Source organism: Pezoporus wallicus, unplaced genomic scaffold (assembly GCF_028554395.1).
Source record: "Pezoporus wallicus isolate ANWC-B61680 ecotype Strahan unplaced genomic scaffold, APGP_CSIRO_Pwel_v1 contig_6672, whole genome shotgun sequence".
NCBI lineage: Eukaryota > Metazoa > Chordata > Aves > Psittaciformes > Psittacidae > Pezoporus > Pezoporus wallicus.
The window spans coordinates 142,999-168,692 of record NW_026641070.1 but is presented as its reverse complement, the minus strand read 5'-3'; the positions used below and the strand labels follow the sequence as shown (position 1 = coordinate 168,692).

General features: G+C 33.9%; 1 protein-coding gene across 1 annotated transcript in view; it reads right to left on the bottom strand.

Annotated features, from left to right (window-relative positions):
- Window positions 1-25,694, bottom strand: part of LOC130606014 (CUB and sushi domain-containing protein 1) — a gene marked incomplete at its 5' end in the record, with an annotated part of 426,016 nt that overhangs the window by 287,312 nt on the left and 113,010 nt on the right. The window contains 2 exons of the mRNA XM_057421927.1: window positions 12,221-12,333; window positions 19,358-19,461. Coding sequence (XP_057277910.1) covers window positions 12,221-12,333; window positions 19,358-19,461 — 217 coding nt within the window. The remainder of the gene's footprint in view (window positions 1-12,220; window positions 12,334-19,357; window positions 19,462-25,694) is intronic.

The following is a 25,694-nucleotide window of genomic DNA, read 5'->3' as shown; positions in this document are numbered from 1 at the left end:
TAAGGTCATTACTTCTTGCCTTTAGAAATCTTCACTGTACAATGTTCTATAAGCTATAATCAGAAAACATCAAGATTGCACATTTTAGAAGGTACGTTTTCTAGTAAATGTCATTAATTCTTCATGATTAAACACTACTGTACGCTCAGAAATGTTTAAATGCAAAACAGAGCATGCAAGCACACAAAATACTAAATTAGATATCATAGTTTTTCATCAACTTAATTCAGCAATTCACATACTTAAAAAGTCTGAATGGACCTTATTTGTGTGTATATATATATATACATACATACGCAAAATAGATCTGTATATATATATTTGTGTATATATTTGTGTACATATATAAAAATAAAGTTAAAAAAGTGTAGAAACATTTTGGACAATGTCTCTGCTTACATACTATTGTTTTTCTCAAATTTCACAGCAATGTAAAGATAAGTCATTATTAAATCTTGAATAATAATAATAATCTGCTTTAATCTAAATTTCTAATAGAACACGAGAGCAGTGTAAAGAGGCTACTCTGGAGGATATGCTGACTTTGTAACAGGTGGAGACGTTTGCATGTCAAATCAATTTCAGTCAAAGTGTGAAATTAATCTGTTCATGAGCTGAATGAATAAATCACGCAGCTGGTGAGAAGACTCTGAAAGAATAAAGTACTGAAAAACTTCTAAAGTAACTCTTTAGTGAAATAAATCAGTTCTTTACAGAGGATCTTACTAGTAGGTATCTGCACGTCTGAATGAAAATCTTCAGCTGTTGCTTAATATTTCCCACAGATCTTCGTTTTGTAACAACAATTAGTATTTTGTTTTTATTAGTACTTGGGATTCAAATTTAATAGTCCATTTGAAATTGTGTGACAGGAATTATTTCCATTTGTAATCAACCAAGTAATAATAAGAAATTCAATAAACCTTACAATGAAGGCACAAATGATGCACGAACTGTTTAATGGCCCAAACCTGACTACATCTTTTACCTGTTAATGGTGAAACTATTTTTTTAAAGAGCATATTAATAGCCTCACCAAAATCATAAAAGCTCTAATTGAGTTGAGAGTATAAGAATCTAGTTTAACTTTACAAGATTGAAAAATGCATATGAACAAGAAATTCCAGATCTTTCTTTTTTTTAATCTCAATAACAGCTATATACAAAGTATAACAGAGTGGGCTGTATTACATTCCAGTATAGCATTTATGAAATACCAGTTTTGCAAAATAAACTTGCACACTGTACTTGGAACTAGCAATGGTGGAGGAGGTCTACAGTGACCTGGATAATAATCAGGCCTTCAAGGATCTGGATGGCATTCAATGCAGGCAAAGGTTTGTATGGAGCACACTGTCATACACCAGCAGCCTGGTGACAAAGGACTGGACAGACATTGAGACACCAACTGTGTACAGACTGGCCTGCCAGCTCTGGCAATTCCAAGAGAATCTCTGTTTCCCCTCTCCCTTGACCCTATGGGTTTGCATCTCAGCTATGGAAAGACCATCCTACGAGGTCTGGCCATTCAAAGGAAATGTGGAGAATATCTCTCCTTCCTTGCTTCTACTGTGTTTAACCCACAACACACATACAGATATCCATAACCAGGAAAAGAAAGATAATTTTGTGATAAAGTTATACAAATTAATACTTTCAAAAACTTAGGAAACTAAACAAGTATTAATCAGAGTACTGATATAACACTACACATGTAGACTTATCATTGAATAAACAATAGCTAAAAACATACTGTGTGTTTTCACTGAGAAACACTAAAAGAAACAAAAAGGCTTTTAAAAAAAAAAGAATAGAGCTGTTATCGGAAATGCATGAAGAAAGAAGAGCTGGTGCACAGTTCTCTCTCTTTTCACTGTGACCTTGCTATGCGAGTGCTCTCCTCCACGGTTGCACTTAGGCCAGCCACTTTGCCTAAAGATCTACCAAAATCAAGGCAGAGACAACGGTGAACTTGAGCACTGGGTCTCCAACACCCCATACTGCATAGGCTTTACCATACTTCCTGGTGATGCCTAACAGCTCTCTTTGAGACACTGCATAGTCATGATTCAGAAGACAGCAAGCACCTGGGATCCTTCCCAGTAGACTGGATAAGCAAGATTGTGTCAAGCTTTCATCACTGTATTCTATGAAGTCATCCAGCACTGCTTATAATACACAGGCTTTACATCTTCAGGTATACCTCAGCACTTCCTGGGGTATTCAGTATAAACTCTGTTTTTTGCTATGAAAACAAAGTCGCCTGCAATGCAGCATCCACATCAGTAGCACACTGAAAAAAAAAACAACCCTGACCCAAGACATATACATGTAAATGCATTGAGACACACACAATTTGTCTCTGGGTAAAGAAGGTCCTTCCTTAGGGCCATGTTATGTGGATGTATTCTCAGGGCAAGAACAAAGTTCCCAACCACATTTTATTTAGCAATGCAAATTTAGTACCGAAGTAGTTTCTGGATTGCATTAAACTCCACATTTTCTGCTCTGTGTCTTAGGAAAAATAAAGCAAAATAAAATAAAATACTCAGTTCTCTTTTTCTCTAAGGACCCCCCAACCACTGCTGTGCTCTAAGGCTCTTTTAGCTCTGTCCACTCTAATTCTCTCTGAGGTGAGGTCCTAAACAGAACATATTTTAACAACAATTACAAGTTAAGTTAAACTATTTTTAAGTTTCATAAAAACAAAACATACAAAATTCTTTTTGTAGTATGCAGCTTTTTTTTTTTTCAATTTTGGTATCTTAGAAATTTGATTCTGTCTAAATCTACAGTTCTAGATAAGTATTCACTTCAAGAAACATTACAATGATATCGCATTTTGCCTCAGAAGGAAATTATGTATTTAGCAAGATTTTTAAAACAATACTTTCTCTAGAGTTTATTGACTTCAGTGAAAACACTTCTAATAGGTCACTCACACCTTTTAGAAAGATATAGTTAAGAAAACATCAATGTTAGAATTTGTGGACTTGGTAGCGGTAGGTTAATAGCTGGACTCCTACTGTATGAATACAGTCCAAGACGCATCAGCCATCACACCATTTAAACGATTCTTTCATTACTGCTACAGAAAGGATGGTTACTTAAAGCAACATAGACAGGAAAATAAAATTTAAACTAAGCGGCATCATTGGGGAAGCAATATGAAAGGCTGACTTATTGCTCATTTAAAATCAAGTGTTTGATTTTTATAACAAGAGTGCAGGTGTAATGCATCAAAGGGCTTCAAAACCAAAGGGTAATATAATTCCATGGCTTGATCCTTCTACTGAAGAAATACACAAAACTGTCACAAAAATATTTTTTTTCACAGTATTGCTAAAAGCAACAACAACAACAAAAAAAAAACCTCAAAACATCCTATGTGTTGTTACCTAGCTGTGACACACCTTCCTTTCAGACTATCATTTGCAGAAAGTTTGCAAATGATGAAGGATGGTTAAGAATGCAAATAAATATTGGTTGTGGATTTTAACAAGACTTTCTGCATATTTCACCACTTTCTTATATAAGGGAAACTGGTAAACTAGAATTATTTTGGCTTAGAAGAGCTAAGTTCATGGTGCATACACTGTGGCATTTTCTGTATTAAAAATATGTACCAAAAGAAAGCAAAGGGAGAAAGCTTTAGCTGGTAAAAAACTATTGCAAGTTTCCATTTACTTAAAATGATTGAGTTGTTCTATCATATTTTAAACTGAGCTGCACCTGCACCTGCACAAATACTGGGATTCATATTTCAAAACCACAGATTCAATTCTATTCATTTTCTTTTTCTTTTGTTGTTTTGTGAGGTTTGTTTGTTGTTTTCCTTTGTTTTGGGAGCTGACGGGGTTGTTTGGTTGGTTGGTTTTCTTGTTCTTGTTGTTGTTGATTTGGTTTTCATTTATTTTCCAGTGGAAGGATCAAAGTACAAAGAAACAGCTGACAGAAGTAAAAACCATATACCCTCCTCCCAAATCAGCTAATGCTAACACTTAATTCTCATATCTTTCTTGTTAGAATATTACTAGAAAATGCCAGTTTTATTCTTAAAAATTGGTTGTTATTTAGTATTAAAGAAATATCATCAAATGTTACTAATGCTTTTTAAAAATATGGCCATGGTAAACCTTTAATTAAAGTTTAATTATGATCTGGAAATAACATTTATGTTACAGTCAAACATACTGAATAATTAACCTGGATGGAAAGATGAAGAGCATTTTCCTTTCCTATAATAAAATAAAAATGGATGAGCTGCTTTCTACATGAAATGTGCTTAACTATGTTGTAAACTACTTCCCCAAAAAGTTGACCAGAATAATGATCTTGAGTGGCTGAGGTAAAACATAAAATTAATAACATAGTAACAGGGGACTGCCTGTGGTGTCCCTCAGGGATCAGTGCTGGGACTGGTCCTGTTCAACATCTTTGTCGCTGACATGGACAGTGGGATTGAGTGCGCCCTCAGCAAGTTTGCCAATGACACCAAGCTGTGTGGTTCAGTTGATACCCTGGAGGGAAGGAATGCCATCCAGAGGGACCTTGACACACTTGTGAGGTGGGCTGATGCCAACGTCATGAAGTTTAACCATGCCAAGCACAAGGTCCCACACTTGGGTCGGGGCAATCCCAAGCACAGCTACAGGTTGGGCAGAGAAGAGATTCAGAGCAGCCCTGCAGAGAAGGACTTGGGGGTGTTCATTGGTGAGAAAATGAACATGAGCCAGCTTCAGTGTGCACTTGCAACCCAGAAAGCCAACTGCATCCTGGGTTGCATTAGGAGCGTGACCAGCAGGTCAAAGGAGGTGATCCTGCCCCTCTACTCTGCTCTTGTGAGACCTCACTTGCAGTATTGTGTGCAGTTCTGGTGTCCTCAACATAAAAAGGACATGGAGCTGCTGGAACAAGTCCAGAGGAGGGCCACGAGGATGATCAGGGGATTGGAGCACCTGCCGTATGAAGACAGGCTGAGAAAGGGGACTGTTCAGCCTGGAGAAGGGAAGGCTGCATGGTGACCTCCTAGCAGCCTTCCAGTATCTGAAGGGGGGCTATAGGGATGCTGGGGAGGGACTCTTCATTAGGGACTGTAGTGACAGGACAAAGGGTGATGGGTTCAAACTTAAACAGGGGAAGCTTAGATTAGATATAAGGAAGAAGTTCTTTACTGTAAGGGTGGTGAGGCACTGGAATGGGTTGCCCAAAGAAGTTGTGAATGCTCCATCCCTGGCGGTGTTCAAGGCCGGGCTGGACGGAGCCTTGGGTGACATGGTTTAGTGTGAGGTGTCCCTGCCCATGGCAGGGGGTTGGAACTAGATGATCTTAAGGTCCTTTCCAACCCTAACTATTCTATGATTCTATAACAATTTCCTTTTATTCAGAGACAATGTTACTGTTTCAATGTATAACAGTCTTACATAACGAGGCAAAAAAAAAAGCGTTAAAATTTAAGATATTTTAAATCAATCACTGAAATGACAAGAATGCACCTATGCTTAATCAGTCAGACGCAGTTGCACTGTGGAGGGGAAGGGAGAGGGCACCCCAGTCATGTCATATAACTAGGAAAGAATATGTGCCATACCTAACCAAGTTTTAAACATTGGGAGTGCTTAGATTTATTTTTCACTTTTTAAATTCTGAAGTTTAAATAATGAAGCATATTTATAAACATAGTCCTAAATTAAATCAGAAAATGTACATAGATATCTGGTCTTTAAACCAGACTTTTTTACATACATGTTCTTTGCCAGCATATTAAAGATCTCCATTATTAGCATAAATGAACACATTACATTAATGTTTACAGTGAATGAGGCTAATACACTCCTTAAAAACTAAAACTGAACAGCTATATGTTAATCTTTATACTTACTGAGTAACAGAGATTAATTGTATATTTGTGGAGCATAATTGAACACAATGATATCAAAAACCTGGTTGAAGATGGAAACTAACTCTTATAAAAATTGAACATAAGAAACAGAAATATGCAATTAATATAAAAATTAAAAGGCATAAAAGGCACTTACTTAACAAACCTGTACTCAATCTGGACTTTTTAGCTTTCTTATTTTCCTAATTTAGGAGGGAGAAGTTACGTGCATTGCTTGTTTACCTCTTATCATACTGTTCACTTAAACCCTTGTTGTTTGCTGTCACTTAATAAACAATGGTGGCACAGATGAAAATTTGATCTTACCCACTACAGCCTGCTAATATATAAATATGCAACACACTCAGCCAATTAAAGCACACCATCATGATGTTGTGTTCCTCAAGTCCATTCCTATTTTCCAGATGGAAGGTGGGTTCTGTCTGTCACCCCAACTGTTATACGAAACTAGGGCAAAGATACTCTCCACTATTAAAAAGTACTTTGAAACTGTTGCTGTAATTATCAATAATTTAGCATGCTTCTTTTCATTCTATTAGTCATCCACTGATGATATTATTTATTCTTTGAAAGAAAACTCAGGGATGATGACACTTAGAAACGCCTGCTGTAGGCATACCTGAACAATATACTCTAAAAAGGACAGATAACAATATAGGAAAGCTTCCTTATCTGAAAAAAAGAATTGATAATATGTTGTGCTGTAAATTAACTGACTGACATTTTCCCATCTACAGAACTAATCTACATTGTATGGCACTACAGATTCATTCATACAGTATTATGGCGAAACTCTCTTGACAGTCCTTGACAGAACCAAATAGCTTTACCATATGAAAATATTCACATAGAATATGAAATGTACATATTGCCTGTCCTCCAAAAGCGCATACTTGAAGAATGTCTGAATTACAATACATAGGAACAACATATAAAAAGAAAACTTAATATACATGCAATAGATGAAAGGGAGATGAAAACTTAGAGCAAAATAGGAAGCTCACAGGTTTTCTTGCATTAATCATGAGTTGTGGTCTTTCCAAGCATTACACTGGACATAATGATTACTCTGAATGCACATCTAATAGCAAGGGTCCTAAAAAAGCATAATTCCATTAATTTCTTTCAGCACATGCTTTAGCAGATCTCCAAGCAGCAACAAAATATTTTATCAATATTGGTAGTGCAATGACATAATTTATAAGCAAGTTGTGTGTTATAAAATCGGCACCAATTCAAGTTTTACTAAGTACCATAGCTGTATGCAAAAAGACAACTGACATTTCTCTGAGCAACTGGAATGTTTTGAAAATATTTTTCTACTAGCCTCAGGAGGAAATAAGTATCTTCTTCAAAACATCATCATAACGAAGGGCTTAAAGCTTTAGTGTTCAGTTGAGGATCAATACAGATTAAGGTTGTAAACTTGACATTTTCAGATGCTTGCAGGGGCTGATATACTTCCTGATGTCCCCAAGAATTCCTAATAACTTCAAATTACATAAAATGCTCAGGATTATATCACTGAGTCACCAAATTTTTTTTCTATAATACAGTTATGAATTAAAAGACAGGCTAGTGAAATAACTTCATTAGTTTAGATAACCATGAAAAGGCAGGAATAAAAAGGTGAGTTCAAAACAGGTTATGAAACAGATGTTATACTGGTTATCAAGAAGTCTGGAAGTCAAAAGAGTAAAATATTTTTATTAGGCTGACAGGTTTACAGGCTTGAATGGAGAAAAATCTCAAGCTTTAATAAAATTCTAAAACATTCACACCCAAAATTTAAAGCTAACTGTCATCTGCTTCTATGTCAGTGTGGTACAGCTGATGATAGCACAAGCATGGAAGCAGCTTAATGATCAAGCTGGCAGCCCAATCCTCCTTTGACCTTCACAGCCATAAAGCACCTATTTGTAGGTGCAATACACCCGTTTGTAGATGCAGTACATCCATGACATGAGTGAAATAAGGCAAACTCAGAAACAGTATTCACCTTATCATTTGTTTTTTTAGCTGCGACTCCAGGCTCTATCAGGAAAGTGTCCAGCACCAAGTTCTTGACCTGACCTCACTGTCTGCTACTCTTACAAGGCACAATGTAATATCACCATATAACATTATCCTGACTTGAATATGCACGGCAATGGCTATGTCCATCTCATCCATGTAACGGTTAAATATATGCTTAGACCTATATTAAGATATGGCACAAACCAAATCTTTCTCTTGATTCAGTCTGCCTAAATACATAGGATCACAAGTTGTTGGGCAATCTGGGGCATAAGTGGTCTTCACTTGCCATCAAAACACAAACAAAATGCAGAAATGCAGCCCAAGAAGAAAACTAATAATAATAATACTAAAAAAAAGTGCAATTAAAAAGTAATGAAAAAATCTTTACCTACTGTATCTAAAAAAGAAATCCCTGCTTCAACCCATGACCAGCAACAAACTGCAAGAAAAGTTGCCTTATAAAAATATACTTTTAGCATATCATTGGTAAAAAAGTAATTTATCTGTTACAAGATTAACCTATGACCTCAAAATAGTGGTATGCTGATATTAATATTGTTTTCATCCTTAGGATTACACTTTATGCATGTTATATTTAAGTATATGGGTCATGTTGTTCTTTATACATGCAGCAATATATATATGTATATGTGTGTGTATATATATATAAATCAGTCCGGTTTTAGAGTCATTGCATGGCAGGAATGGAATTTAAGTTAAGAGCTTTAAAATAAAAAAAAAGTTTTTCAATAAATAGTTTCCTTATTTAAAATAAGTACTTTGGGTGAACCTACACCAATTTAATCAGAGTGCTCAGAAAATACCAGGCTCTGCTCTAAAGTATATTTAACACTTATCAGACTAAAATGACTTCAACAAGGGAGACTGGCAATAATCTTCAACAAAATTACATACAGCCAGGAGGTGACAGGAGGATTTCAGATATGTCCTTTGTATCAATAAGTACATGGAAGTCTTTCGTAACCTTACTAAATGCCCAAGTAAAAGAGAAAAATATTAGGGACATAACTAGAACTTACAGTCTAGCCTCTTAATTCCTTTACTTTCTAAACATGTCTGTTGCTGAAATTCTGAAAATTGTCTTAATGACAGCCTAAATTTGCTATTTTTTAATTCTGAAAAATCCTTCTTATTTGTTTTGGTTGAGAATTTTATGTTTAACACAGTCCTCCTCTCTACCCAAGTAGCTACATACACAAGTATTCATTGAGAAATGTTAAGAGCTTTTTTATCATAAAATTTCAGCTATGAAATATGTAGTGTCACCAATTTCTCTGTGTTTTTGGCAGAAGACATCATCCAATTTAGCAAAAATAACCATGTATATAGCATATTTTTCTTTCCTTCTCTTTACTTGACGATGGTATGTGGCATGACACCTGGTCATGCTGGCTTCAGTAAGGAAAATGGTTATAGATTTTGATGCAAAGAGGATTTCAGCATAGATCCTTTCATGTACGCAAGTGTAGTATTACAATATAACAATTTCTTCAAGGACAGAACAATTTAAATTTCTGGCCTTTTACAAAAACTGTAGCTGCTTTCAGAGAAGACTTCCAGAAACGTATTAAACTATACTGATAAGATATCTGGGGATCCATAACAGAAAACTAAGGACTTTTAGATACAGCCTAAGGAATAGCTTTTAAAGAAAAGTATCAACTTGATTCAAAATTAAGACATTTTGGTAATAAGACTGTAGATAGCACTACATATTTCTGACATTAGGATGTTTCTGAAGGTTAGCCAAAGAAGAGGCATAAGAATATGGAAAAAACTGTTCCACCCTTAATCCCTAAAGCAAACTGTGAACAGGATTAAATTTACTACTCTCATACAAAATCTGTGATGAGTATCAGTTCATTTGCAGGCATCATTTCATGGCATTTTTAGGTGAACATATTAAAATAGGACCAGAGAATTGCATTATCAAAATGCTTTGCTATTTCATAATTAAAGTAGGACAAAACTCAGCTAAAGGAACAATTTTCTGTAAACTGAAATCAGTCTTTGACACTTTGAAAATATTAATATAAAAGTTGCTTCTACTGTAATAGATACAAAGTCAAGATTCAGTCAGTCAGTTGTAAAATACTGCCCAAGAGGGTGAGGAGTCATTTTCCAATTCTGAGCAAAACTCAGACTTTTTGGTAAAAAAGATTCAAATAAAGGTGTTCTTTACTTTGTCTCCATGGACTGTGTGTAAGCCATCAAAGCCTGCAGTTCACTTTCTTTTTAGCTAACTGCGATCACAAAAAAAGTGTCTTTGAGGTCACATGTTGCAATCCATGAACTTTAATCATCATTAAAATGAGATTCTAGTTTCTGACAGGTTCTTTGACTGTTAGACAAAGGGGAAGCAGAATCATTAAGTTGTGACAGGATAGAGCTTTACGATTTTACGCTTGGCCTAAAGCAGGATATATGCTGAGAGAGCAAATGGATAAAAGTTTTGTCAACAGTAAAAAAGATGAAAAATTTCTAATAAAATTAGCAAGAACATTGAGATGAAACAGAAACAAAAGTTATATCTCACCTTCATATTAAGACATTCACTAACACTTCTGAGATTGTAAGCATTTCACAATTCTGAAATTAATTTCCAACATTACAAAACCACAGACTGCCTCAGAATTGTCTATAAAACCAAACTGAAAGCCAGAATCCAACCATCAAATGATAACAATATACTTCCTACATGAGATGCCACTACTAATGCTAATTTTGATGTCTACTTCAGGTGCTTTCAGGAAGTCCTAAGAAGTAAGTTAGACAAATACAGAAATGAAAACAGATGTCTTTAGAAATAAAAATGATAGCAGAAAAAAAAATTAGCAGAGAGATTTTTTTTTTTTTTTTTAACTTTTCCATGGGCATACAAAGACATGAATTTTGTAATTGTGGATTGAGGAGAAAATGCTGTGTCAGACACGTAACTTCAGCCAATACACTTCTTCTTCTATATATTTCCTATTTGTACTTTATGTAATTCACAAATGGATTATTATCTTAATAAACACGGTCCCTAGAAATGATACAAGTAAAAAAGACAGGACCTTGAAAGAAGGTGTGAGAAGGGGTGGGATTAATTTAGATAAAGAATATGTCATTGCCCTCAGGCATTACAACATACTTGAGCTGTGTAACTGTACAGGCTGAATGTGTTGTACATTGCTTTAAGATACCTTAAAGTCTTAGCCATAGTAATTCTATGGGTCTGCACGTGCTTTTTAGTCACAGCACCATAACATCTCACTTAAACAATTGTTTTAATGTTTAAGAAGCCTCTGTGATGGTACTTTTTACTTGTTGTTCTGATACTCTCATGGCCATGGACCTGCAAATCCCAGTAGAGTTACTATGGAGGATTCTCATGGGAAGCAACTGCCACCCTCATGGTAAGCACATCTTTCTTCCTTTCTCCTTACTTTTTGTTTTGTAGATTTCAGTTCACATTAAAGAAAACCAAAACATGGTACATAAAAATAGGGAACAGTAATTTACTCAGTAAATATTATCAAACAATATGTGTACACAGAAACTTAACATATGAGTGTAGAACACTTGACCTAATTTGCACACTCCAATCAATACCATGAGTGGGAATAACCAAAGGTGAGTTTGAGTGAATCCCAAAGAAAAGTATACAGTACTAGGGAAAAATCATGGTGAAAATATAACCGTATTATATAAAAATATATAATAAAAATATAAAAGTATTAAACTGAAGAAGCTCACAGTCAAGTGATATTAAAGATGCTGATCTTGCCAAGGTTCTCATCTCTTTGAGGCAGAAGCAACACAAATGAGGCTAATGTAATTTAGGTCACTTTTGTGGGGGTTAAATTTCCACAATCATATGCAATGTATCTGTTCTGCTGGTTTTGTTATGTGCTAATTTTGAGTTAGTTCTGTGAAGATTCTTGGAGAGGCATGAAAATAAATTTTATAATTACCCTAATAAAGTTTGAGAAAACGAACTGTAATTTTCAAATAACATCCAATATAAGCAATTACATAGGTTAGCAGAATGTAACATTTTCAATTTTTCAAATATGATATGAATTTGTAGTTTGTATTGACCTTCAAGCAGAATGCATTAGAACAGTAACTTTCAATTTTACTTCAGCTTCTTTTTAATTAAGCATTAATTAACAATAGAGATGTTAACAAAACTCAAAATCTGTGAAAGGGCTAAATGACTATTCGAAATAAATTTGTTGGGATGTAACGAATGAACTTACAATATGTGTTTATAACAGTTAATTGAGTTCGTACCTTGATAAACAGCTTTGAATCCTGGTGAGCCAATGCTGTCATCAGATTGTAAATGAAGCCACATCTGGTTGCTCATGCTCACAATAAGATCAGGAACACTAGATCCAGTGAGTCTGTATGTAGGATAAATTGCAAAGTCATCTGCAGAGGCATAAATTACTACTACTAGCACAAAAAAAGCAACAACCTTTTAAACTTAATATTTAGCATATTTACAGTATATTACCCTAGTGTTCTGTCAGCTGCTTTTTAATAAAATTAACAATTCTATATGGGTTAGAACAATGTGAAGTTTTAGAAAAATGCATTTTGAATGGCAGAATTCAATTTAATTGTAAAACACTTTTAATAAAGCTGTTCACACCTAAAGCTTTCCTTAAGTAATTAAGCTATTACACATGTGAGGGACTGTATGAATTAGACAATTTTTACTTCTTTAGGTTATTACTGCTTTTTTTTTACTTGCTTTTTGAAAGTGAAGCACATGTGTCCAGAAGAACTTCCTAGAACCTCATCTACTTCATTAAAATAACCCACAACTATCTCTTAAGGGGAAACTACTTTTTCACATACAGTAATATGTGATAACTACATTTTGACATAATACTTGTAAGGCAAGCTGGTGAATCCCACTATACAACCTTAGAACCTAATGGCAATATCCTTTGTACATCTATATTCATGTGAAAAGATGCATGTTAAAAATGATTTTTTTTTTTTTTTAAAGGAAGACAATCTTTGTGGATTTCTTCTTAATGGTGAAAAATGCCTACCATGCAATCAAGTTCCAGTACAGTATCTGAACAACTGTTCAGAGCTTGCTGATAGCTATGAAGTGTTTTGAACGATAGTGGGAAAATCTGTACATAAAATGTGGCTGCAGAATATATCTAAGCTGTTACCAGACACAAAAAGAAAACATATCACTAGAAAAGGTCATCTGCCTTGAACTCCATGTAGATCTCCATGTATCAGAAACTTTGGGGCTGGAAGCTACAGGTGCTGAAGTAATTGTAATTGATGTAAGGAAAACCTCATGATTCTCTCATTTATGTAGACTTTATTTTGTTCAAATTGGTCACATACTAGATTCTTTGTCTTTCTTTGAACTCTGAGCCTTAACTAAGACAAATAAATACATGTAAGGTAAGTAATACAAATATCATGCCAAACTGAGAGAACATGACCCTGAAGCAGAATTTCTCAAGAAAGAAGCTATAAAGAAACCAGAAACACATATTTGAACTCTTCCATAAACATATTATTTAAAAATAATCAACCCAATGTTAATACTACTACAACTTAAATGCAATGACATAATAAAAGGAAAGGCTGAACAGAAACAAGGGGAGAACTGAGGAATCATGAGGGAAGTTATAGGAAATCCTCTCTGTCTTGCATCTACAACCTTACCCATCAAGGTTATGAACAACAAGCTGCACATCCCCTATCTACAATATTTTTGTTTCTTACCCTGGTATACTGGAAATAATATATAAAAAAAAAAAAAATCCCATCTGAGTGGAATGAACCAGGGTATTGCAAACTACTACTGCCTGTCCACCTCCAGCTGTTGCTGTAATGGTTAAGTGTGCTCTCATATGGTCTAGAAGATTTTTGGCTACCATTTGGTAGCAAGTAGTTGACAGCTCAGCATAAGCAAACACACAAATGATGCTTAGCTTGGATAAGTAAGAATGTTGACAAGGCACAGTGATACGTAGCTAAGCTGTTTAGTTTGACCTGTGTTAATAGTAAGAATGAACATAAAGCAGCTCCTTAGTCTGGAAATTTGAGTTGCTTCCCAAACTAATTAGGAACTGTACAGGTTCAAAAAGATGCTAGGTTATAGCCAGAATAATTAATATACTCTTGCTGATAAAATAGTAATCATTGGTAAAATCATGAAAGTCATTTAAATGAATAATATAGGCAGTTTATAAAAGGAAGATACCTTGTCAGATAGCGAGTTACATGAACAAAAGTAGTTTAGGAGATGCCTGCAGAAACAGATATATAAAGAAAGGAGAAGAGTACAAATATATTCTGGGGATCACCTTCTGAAACCACAGAAATAACCATTAATTTCTGACTTCTCTTTCTAGTTAAAACACTTGAACAAAATACCAGGCCATAACTGTTAAGCCACACTCTGTATTCCGCACTTTGCTATAAAGAAAATATTAAAGGTTTTAAGCAATGAAGAAAAACTCACTGATGTCTCTTGACAATAATGGATATTTATTGGAAGGCAACTGAAACCAGTGATTTCCTGCAAGAATTTCTCAATGGTTATTTAGAAGTGTAAACTTACTGCCTAACCAAGTAACAAGTGTTTAAATAGCTCTGTCTATGCTCAGTAATCTGATTAATGTATGAGACCTATATTGATGATTTCTGAACATAGACAAGATGAACTCTAAAATTACAAGTCTTTATGGGCAGTATGGGATTCTTTGTATATAAATATCTGCGTATAGATATTTGTATACTGATAAAACAAAAGTAAAATTCAATTCTGAAATAAGTTTTTCAAATACATCTGTCTTCTTTATGCTTCTTTCCTCTTATGACTTCATAAAATAAAAACAGTATGCACTTTTCATATATATATATGTGTATATTCAAATACCTCTGCTACACTACCTATTTCCTATAAATAATGTTCCAATTTGAAGAGAAATTAATCCTTCAAATGAGGAATACTGCACATAAATGTGAAAAAGGTTTGAGTCCCTTCAACATTTTCTCTTCTTTTTTTTTGTTCTTTTAGTGTGCAGAATATTTTAAATAAATGTGCCTTGGAAGCATCAGAACAATAACATAAGCTGAATGAAGCACAGAATCTGAAAGTCAACGTATCTGTCTTTGTGACATTAAATTACTGCATGAAACTAAAATTTATTTTAAAATTCAATCATAAACACTTCTTGAGTTTTCAATCTGTGAACATATTTTCCTTCTTTGAAGCAAATCCCTTTTCATTATTTGCTCAGGTTTTTTTCTCCTTTCAAAGAAACAGTTTTACAGTATTGTTCTGTCCTTCAAAGATAAGTCACTATGCTATTAGTGTGTTTAATTGCAACCATAACACAAACTAAAGCTCTGAAGTTCTGACTGTTAAAGCTGTGATAAGCAGTAACACTGCTAAAAATCCCTAATTTTACTTGGCTTCGTATTTTTCTTTTAATATTAATAATGTCAACTACCTAGCTAATAAGGGGAGAAAGGCAGTATTAAATGACACAGTACTAAACAACACAGTATTAAAAAAACAAATACAAAAAACTTACTTTCCTAAATTTTTGAACTTCTAAAGTGTTTGGAATGAAAAACTTTTTAAATAATGTGAATAAGGAAGTCAGATTCAGTAATGCTTGAGATAGACAAAAAGGTAGCCTGCTCTTTTTTTACCAGTTATGGAAGGGTAGGTTGTTTTCCAAGCCCCCAGTCAGTTTCATTTTACCCAGAAGAAATGAGTAAGAGTTGATAAAAGTATTTCTTTGCCATGGGCAGTCACTCGTGTACTGAAAAACCTGGCACAAACAGCTAGGTTTTAACCACTAAGTTATGCTTTCTTCTTTGAATCAGGAGGAAAAAAAAAACAAACCTACAAGTTTTTTTTATAGAAGAAAAGTGAAACGATTCATATTTTAAGGAAATAATTTTGCAAAAAGGGAATTGCATTTTAATGCAACTGCTTCAACAAAAATATAAAGCAGGACATTTGAAGGCAAAGCAAATTTTCTAAAGCAAAGTATTAGTTTAATTTACAGGAATTTAAGAACACAAAATTGGGCACTGCAGAAAATGTTCTGACTGATAATGTTTACCTCATACATGATTATCTCTCGTGAATTGTTTTGAAAGGATAGTCACTGGCTTCTAGCCAAACTTTGTTAATTATGAGAAATAACTGCAGTCAAAATTTTATAGCCTAAACATACATAGGTTTTTTTTTCAGTGAGTTGTATTTGCTGTATTCCTGGAACTACCATTCTAGCATGAATAGCCCATAAAATAATACTGCTAAATTTTCAACAAGTAAGGATTACAGAGGAAAAAATTGGAAAAAAAAAAGTAAAATATGTGCTCATATCCCCTTTAATTAAGCTGTTGGTGATAGGATTTTAAAAAAGTTCACTATAAATACTATAATTAGACTGTTTTAATAAACTAAAAAAAAACAAAAAACAAAACCCCAAAAAAACAACAAACCCATATCCCTACCCAAAATACCAACAACACTCTCCCAGAAATGTATTAAATGGATTTGAAATAATTTGCTTTGCATTATAATGGGTTTTGTACCATCCCATTGCTATTTACACGGACTTAAAATACTTTTTCTTATTATTTTTCCAATCTTTTCCAAAACCTAAAAGTGATCTAGATAGTTTTGCACTATTTTCCTTTTTAAATATCAGTAACCCTACTTATTCCCTTCAATCTTGCTCCCATAAAATATTTAAAAGTCCTCTGTTTATTGACCTATCACTAGCCAGTTTCCAATGTTTCTTGGATGTTTGACTTCTTACAAACATTGTGGCAAAAGTAAGTGCATTGTAAAATCTGAGTACTAACTTTACAATAAAGCACCCAGAAATAGCTGCCAACTACCTTGAGGGCTCTTAGCTTCTGAAAGCTGGAAAATTTTGCATGGCACTGAGGCTTGTATGTCAGAAATGAAATTCTTATATGGAAAGAAATGGTTCAAATCACTTAGAAATTAGGTTCGCATTTAGAAATTTATATTTTTGCATATTTAATTCAAGCTCAATTGAAAAAGCTATGAAGTTTTATTTCTATAGTGATATTTAGTGGAATTTAGTGTGTATTTCCATAGTGATATTTAGTGGAATTTCTGCAGAAGCTGGCATTTAAGCTGCCAACAGAAACTTGCTTAGTGTAGAAGCTATATTAATTTTTAAGAGATCCTGAGAAATTAATAAATTCAACCTAGCCAGAAAAGTCTTTGCTATAAGCTACCTCATTCCCCTAATAAAAAACTGCAAGTTGCTGCTAAAACCTCATTAAATGTGACAGAAGTTACTAAAACCAATTGATAGAAAATTTTGATAAGAAAAATCACAATGACATTTAGTTATAAGCTTTCTCATGATAATGTAGTCTACAAGTGAATCTAGTGTTTTATGAGAAAAGTTACTTTTCTTCTACAGAAGATCTTTCTCAAAAGCACGTGAAATGAAGCATATCTGTGATGCAGTTTAAAGATAAAGTATTTCAGAATGCATGATACAATCCAGTGTTTGTAACTGCTAAAAGAAGTGTCACAATAGAAATTCCAATTCATTACTAATTATTGTGATGCAGTAGCTTCGCACTTGGGCCTTCCTGTATTTACACTGTATTTGCTATTTATCATTTACTTTCTCAAACAATTTTCAGGGTAACGCTAATGTGTAAACTATTGCAACCAAAAGGCAGATAAATTTAATTGCATAGACCTATGTACTGTAATCCTAAGCGATGGGCTATAGAGTAATAAGGATAAAACAGTTACTGTTTTAATACAAAAATCATACTGAAGGAAGGGCTAGAAGTACTCCACCTCTAGTGAAAAAAGTATAATAGTGCCAGAAATGCCAATGATAGATTCTGAAAGGGGTATCTGATACATACATCTTCCAAATATTATTAAAGTGAAAAATAGTTACAGGAGGTGACATGATTATGGGGGCCTGCCTTCTTAAGATAGCAAAAATAGGAATTAATATGAGCTAAGACTATTTTAGTTTTTTTTTTGTTTTTTTTTTTTTCTTGTTTTTTTTTTAAATTTTAAGCAGTTTGGAAAATAAATGAGGAATATATAGTCAAAGGCTAAATTCTTTCAAATAGAAAGGAAATCTGATAAATTATTTGATATGCACTTTTGAAAAGGCAAACTTTGATATTTGAATACTTAGATTGTAACAAACATCCTTGGAAAGTGGTTCAAGGCCAAGTTGGATGGAGCTTTGAGAAACCAACCTGGTCTAGGGGAAGGAATCCTTGCCCATAGCAGGGAGCTTGGAACTAGATGATAATTAAGGCCCCTTCCAACTCAAACCATTAATTCATTCTGTGATTCTACGAAACAGAATGAACAATCTGGCGTACCAAATTTATTAAGTTCAAAAAACTTGACTTTGAAGGTGTTTTGGGATCCCTGTATGTAAAAATGAATCCTAGTACAAAAAGGGAAACTGCAAACCCTTTGATTAGTCACAAGTGGTTAAATTAACATCCCCAGAAAGGTTCTTGCAGTATTTAACTGCTCTGCAAAATACAAGAAAAATAAGCACAGATGTTGAAACTCTCATTTCCAGTTCATGTGTCTTCTCATTCACTTAAAGTCTAAGCTCTTAAACCAGGATTTTTTTTTCTTATTTTATTTTCTTAGAATCATAGAATAGTTAGGGTTGGAAAGGACCTTAAGATCACTTAGTTCCAACCCCCCTGCCATATTTTCTTTTTCAGGAAATAGACTCAGAACATGGAATTCAATCCACTCAATAGCAGCTACTTGCTATGACAACACAAGAAACACACACATCCTGCAAATAATCTAATCATTTGCCAGTCTTAGCTTTTAACACAAAGTAAACTAGGGGAGTTCTATGTACTCTGATACCATTGTTCAGAAAGTAGCTATTAACAAATATCATACATCCATAAACAAAAGTGTTTAATGAAGTTATTGTGCTCATATTTGTTCATCCAAAAATATCCTAATTAGTTTAAAATAAATTCTGTGGGTGTTAAGTGCACTCATTTGTTACAATTATGCAACAAACATTTCAATGATTTATATGAATTAGAAGACCTCTACATTATAAAATGGGGATGGATTCTTTTTATCAAGTATGTTCAATACTGCCTTTATCCAGCAGATTTCTATGACTGATCTCAGCTTTCTGCAGTTTTTAGTTAGACATAAAAACCTATAGAGATGCTATTAATGATCTGGAGTGAATTTTGTAATGAACAATTTTCTTGAATAGTACTTGAATTTTAAGCTAACATTATATGAACAAAACGCATACATTAAAATTAAAAAGCAAACTAAATATCTCATGACCCAGAAAAAGCATGTAACAACAAATTGTAAGGAAAAAAATGAAATTCTGTACTTACACATACAACACTGTCCTGGTATCACCAACTTTCCCAGCATCTCCAACAGTAAGAGTATCATAGCCTCTTTCCAGTTCAAACTCTTCAAAAGCAAGCTTTATGACCTATTGAAATTGAATAAGTCAGTTATAGAAAAACATACCCACAGGTTATTTGATCTATTCTAGTCCTAAATTATTTTTTAAGCAAAATTATGAAGCACTCATTCATGATTTCATCTAGTCTTATTTGATTTGAGAAAGACGTATCGAAAAAGCAGAAGTGGAAAAACTTATTTTTTTATACCAAGAGGGAAGTCTTTGCCACATATATACTGAAAATCCCAATCACTTCTAACTGGTCACAACTATACTTATTAATGAAAACATTTTATAGACAGCATTTTTTTATTATGTTAATTATTTAAAAATTAAATAACCTATTACTACAAGTAAATGAAATTAAAACCTTCTTGTCTGTTGCATTATTGAATAAAAAAATGGCAGGTATGAACTATCAATTGATAAGAATTGGTAGTGGAGGAGGCTGGTGCACAGAAATACAAAAGCAAAAAATTTCCTTGTATAAACTACTAACACTAAACTATGATTTCAATCAATGTCCAATAATGAATTACCCAGAAATTTAAAAATCCCTAAGAATTGTTTGAAAAAGTATTTCTAATTTACTGAAACCGTAGTTTTAGCACAAAAGAACACTTCTAAAACAAGCACTTTTTTTAGAGTTCTGTACTGGGGAGAAGTGGTTGCAGGTTATATTTATGTATACATACATACACAGTACCTTTTCATAATTTGAAACCATGATTTCTGCAGACAATTTGATATAGAAGTAGAAAGAGTCAAAGTGATTATCCGCAAAATTATTCATTTTACCATTATACTAAATTTTGCAGATACCCCTGGGGAGACTTTCACACAACTTCAGCCATAGAATGAAAATGCAATTGATGTTTTTTTTCTATTTTGTGGCCAAAACCAATATTTGGGTCAGATTTGGTCATTCTACATCAGCCATATTATGCTACTATTTTGGCAGCAACAGCTGAAAAGCAATGGTTTCCATCCACTTATTCCTATGTGATCAAGGTAGAATTAATCTCATTCAAATTTTAGCCCTGTAGAAAGGCAGCATGCAAGCTAAGCTTGTTGCTTAAACTTTCTCAATATTAAAAAGAAAGCCAGCACATCTCAATTCTCTGGGTTGGAAGGGAAAGTCTACTTCTATAAACTTCAGGAAGGAATTTAAACAACTAGAGCAGATGAGGAACTATGTTGCTCCAGTTTCTAACCCAGATAATAGCTTGTTTTTGATAAAATATACATTGATCTAAGATAATATATTGCCTCTTGCTATAAATTCAGGCCTTGCTTTTCAAATCTTCATACCTTCTACCCTTCTTACCATACCCCTGCTATTTGCATGTTTATGTATTTAAAAGTATGCTAAAATTAACTCCAGGTCTAAGACACCTCGTATGTTTTAAAGTGCAGTTAATATTTACTGTCCTTAAAAGGTAAAAAAGAAGGAGGTTTAAAGAAAAGATAAACTGTCTTAGGATATCAATAGCTATGAAAAAAATATGAACACAAATATATATATATAGTTTTCGACAGCAGGTCAGAGGTTTGTATTATGATCTAATGCAGGTCCTTCACATCATATTTTGCAGACCTGCCAAATTTTGAGATAAAGTATACTGCATTATCTACGTTACGTTTCCATAATCACAAGAATTTCGGGCAATATGCTGTAGATAAGTAATACACATTTCCATCTGCTCCTGATGTACCTTCTAGTATTACTAGATTATAACAGTGGTTAACACACAAAAATTCAATAGAAAATCAAAACTAATGAAACCAAATAAAATCAAGAAAAATATGTAGAAGCATAAAAGCATAGTTGTTTCTGGCAATACAAATAACTATACATGTAAGACTTAATGAAGCTTTTCTTTTATGTGGGGAGGAAATCTCAGAATACTCCGTGAGAAAATGCGGTAATGTATTATTTAAATATGTTCCATTTGGTTAGAATCACAATCTCTTTCACATTACAATTTAAAAACAAATGTAAATGTTCACTTGTTTAATAATAAAATAACTTCCAAAAAAAGTAATTGTATATAAACCATCAATGAAAGAATTAAAGGCCTAGTTAAGCATACAGGAAATGTCACAAGAAAAGCTTCTTTTGGGGAAATAAAATTGTGTGAGGAAATATTAGACACTATTAAACTAAGATCCTGTTATTTTCACTTCCACACTGTTATTCTGTGCTAACACATAAAATGTGCAGTATAGACATTCAAGTGGTTGAGAGTGAAGAGATCTAACATAAATTCCTTTAATTTGATTCACAAAACCTGAATTTTTCCATGTAAAAATTAAGCACCCAGTCTAGTAATGACTCCTCCTACAGTCAGTGAACAGGAAATGGCACCCAGGACACACCTCACATGAATGTGGGCCAGACTCTCCTTTCCAATGACTATGGGGGGAGTTCAGACATCTGTGGGAGACTAATGCTTACATAGGTATACCTAGATAAAATTAGTTGCTCTGTAATAAAGCTCTGAATCATCAGAGGAATCATCATGAGGAAGAATTGTTTGTTGGTTTATTTTTGAGAAAGACCGTTAAGACACATTTTGTATAGGTATGTATATAGCATAGGAAAAACTTATAAGAATTGACCTAATATCAGCAAGAATATACCTGTGTGTGATTAAATACTAATTTATATACTGGTGAAGAAAAGCAGCTCCAAGATGCTTCTCCAGATTTAATGTTACTTTGAAATTGCACCATCCCCCCCCCCCCCCCCCCCCCCCAGTAATGCTAATCTGATAATCAACATTAAATATGCCTACTCTGAACTGATCAAAAAAAAAATAAATAATTAATTTCCATTACGGAAAACTTGAAACACAAAAATTACTTCCAAACCTATCATATTTGTTTCTGGATGATCAACTATACTTCTTACAGAAGAATGATCCTGTTTGCTTTATGAAATGAGCTAGACAAAATTCCCTTATAAGCAATTCAAAATTATTACTTATGATTAGACAAATACACTGTGAAAACAAAAAGCTTAAAAATGTGAGACACCTAAGGTGGTACCTATATGGAAGCTCTGCAAGCAAATTGTCCAGCACAATTATTCGTTCCTTCAAAGTGTTTTCCTTTATCCTAGCCACTCACACATTTTATATTTGTGCTGGCATTGCTATGTCAAGTAATGGGGAAAGAAAGCACCAGATCTGTACTAACAGAAATTTCTGTATGGGCATTCTTCCTGAAAGAAGCAGTTTCTGCAGAAACATAGCAATGCGACATTTCCAAAATGTCTAGGTGTATATGTTCTTCTCATTACTAAGACCTATGTTATTCTTTCTTAAATATGTTAGAAAGTTATTTGTTCAATATAATAAATACAAAGTAAAAAGTGAAAGCAGTAAATTTTAAGACGTGAGAAGAGAGCTACCAGTACAATGTCTCCTATATTTATAAGATGATCAAGTGAACAATTTCAAAAAAGCACCCCTGTGCTAACAGAAATGTATCTTACAAAAACAAATAAACAAGAAAGAAATAAGAAGCAGAGCCTCTTTGAAGGATCTTCTCTTACAGATCAGAAAATGAAGTGAGACAGTTTGTTACCTCAGTAAAACTACAGTAAAATATATGAAGAATAAGGAAACAGAATTGAGGATCCTTAATCTGAAGTTTTAAAATCATAAATAGAAAATGTGCTCATTATAAGGACTTTTGACGAAAGCTGCTTACAACTGTTGCAGGTTGCTCCATTTCATTGACATATTAGCTTCAAATATAATAGCATTTTTCTGCTTTGCATCCTCTTTGTGCTGCTCTAGAATTTGAAAGTAAGATGATCATGCAAATTTTTTTAACTCTGTCATTTCTTATACAGACACCTCATGCTCAAAGGGACATGCAAGTGAAAGAAGCCATTGTTACAGGCACAAATATGGAAATATTGCTATAGTCTTTTAGATAAATTAAAAAAAAAAAAAATCTTGAAGAAACGAGCCAGATGCTTAAACCAGAGCTTTAAACCACATTTTTGAGCACTTATTTCACTTAAAGCACATGTTGCAGAAGCAATATCAAAAAGTGATGCTTCCCTAGACCACTCCCCATTCAGTGATATGCCCTGAAGTCTTAAAAGTCCCTGTGACTATGCCCAAAATCCAGAGGAAGAGGAAATGTAGGCATAGATTGTTGTCTACAAACAGCAATAAAAATAAGCAACTCTCACTCACAAATCTTATGGAGGATAAAATTTGAAACTACAGACATCTCTTTTTCACCAACTCAAAAAGCTACAAGAATAACCATATCAAATTGTTGTGATCAGAGGATAATCAGTATTTTTAGGTAAAAGTTATAAATACAGAGGAATGCCTTATAGAAATATGACGACAATACTGTGCCCATGGCAACAGTAAGCATGAAGAAAATATATATAGGAAAATTTTCTGAAATATGAGGGAGTTTTTTAAACAAAACTAAAGACATTTTCTGCAAAGATTCTTTAAGTAAGGCACTTCCCTTTTTCTTATCAGTATCATACAAATACAGAACATTTTAAAATAACAGGAACAATGAAAATACAGTTCTTAAGCATCTCTTTTTGCAAGAATGTAAATTTTAACTGAGTTTCAGTTCACTTACAACACCAATGATGAAGAAAAAAAAAATAACAACTAAAAAAAAACATCAGAGGAAACAATTAAATGGTAAGTTTATTAAATAACATACTGGGAACTTTACAACATTTTAGGTGGTCACAGAAGAGATGTGTGATACTTAATGTTCCCTATAGAGCTATGTGTCTTGCTAGCCACTCAACATTTGCTGTACTTACTTCCTGATATGCCAGTAACTGAAGAAGAAACCTAAGGAGCTAACATACCTGCAACGAGAGTGGTGTCTTAATTATAACCTGAATTCAATTCCCTATAACCATCATCCTTGTGAACATGGTCCAATAGATAGTGTGAACCTGGTGACTTCCTGTACTGGTTTTGGCTAATTTTCTTCATAGCAGCTTGTATGGATCTGTGTCTTGGATTTGTGATGAAAACAGTGTTGATAATTCAGGGATGTTTAAGTATTCCCAAACAGTGCTTGTACACTATCCAGACTTTCTCTGTTTCTCACACCGCCCCACCAGCAGGTAGGCTGGGGGTGCACAAGAAGTTGGGAGGGGACACAGCTGGAACAGCTGAACCCAAAGGATCAAAGTGATATCCCATGCCATATGGCATCATGATCAGCAATTAAAAAGCTAGGGGAAAAAGGAGGAAGGAGGGACATTCAGAATGTTGGCATTTGTCTTCTCCAGTAACCGTTAGGCACAGTGAAGCCCCACTGTTGTGGAGCTGGCTGAACACCTGCCTGCTTATGGGACGTGGTGAATGAATTCCTTGATTTGCTTTGCTTGTTTGTGCCACTTTTGCTTTACCTATTGAACTGGCTTTATCTCAACCCACAAATTTTCTTATCAGTGCCCATCACCTATACTTCCCTCTACAGGCCTTTCCACCTTTACTCACATTCAAAGTTAAAAGTCAAGAAAAAAAAAGAAAAAGAAGGTTGGGGCGTCTTGTTTGTTTGTTGTTTCGCTGGGGTTTTCTGTATGTGGTTGTTGTTGGTTTTGTTTGGTTTTGGTGTTTTTTTGACTTTTCTATTTCAATTACTGACTGTGGAATGTTGGAGATTTTTTTGTTGTTATTACAACAGTTTACCCAGTTTTGGGCTTGTATGCAATACAAGTGGAGAATGGGATTTATATTAATTACTATTTAAATATATATTTGAGAAAAAGGTGGGGTTTTTTACATTAAGTGGACACAGAATATTTCACATTTCTTCTAAAAAGCATTTAAAAGATTCATCTACAAGAGCCAAGAACTGTATAATTAAAAGAGAAGATGGATTCAAAATCATAAACAATTTAACAGTAGACTAATTGTGATTATAATTTCAAACATGTACTGAACTGACACATTATTAATCAATGTAAGAAAGGAAGAGTGAAAATTCTGACCTTGAAAACATATTATCAGGTTGAAAGTGTATTTATACTTACATAAAACATGATTTGTTTATTTATTTTCACAGTTCTGCCTAATATCCCTCAGACTGGCCCAAGCTATACCAAGTGTCTGATGACATTCCTAAGATACTATACACAGCAAAAAATTAAGTCCACCAGCTGTACCTGAAGGCTTACATGAAATGTGTCCAAATATAAATCATGGGTATATATAACTGTGGTGGTGCAAACTGACTTTTCTTTCCTG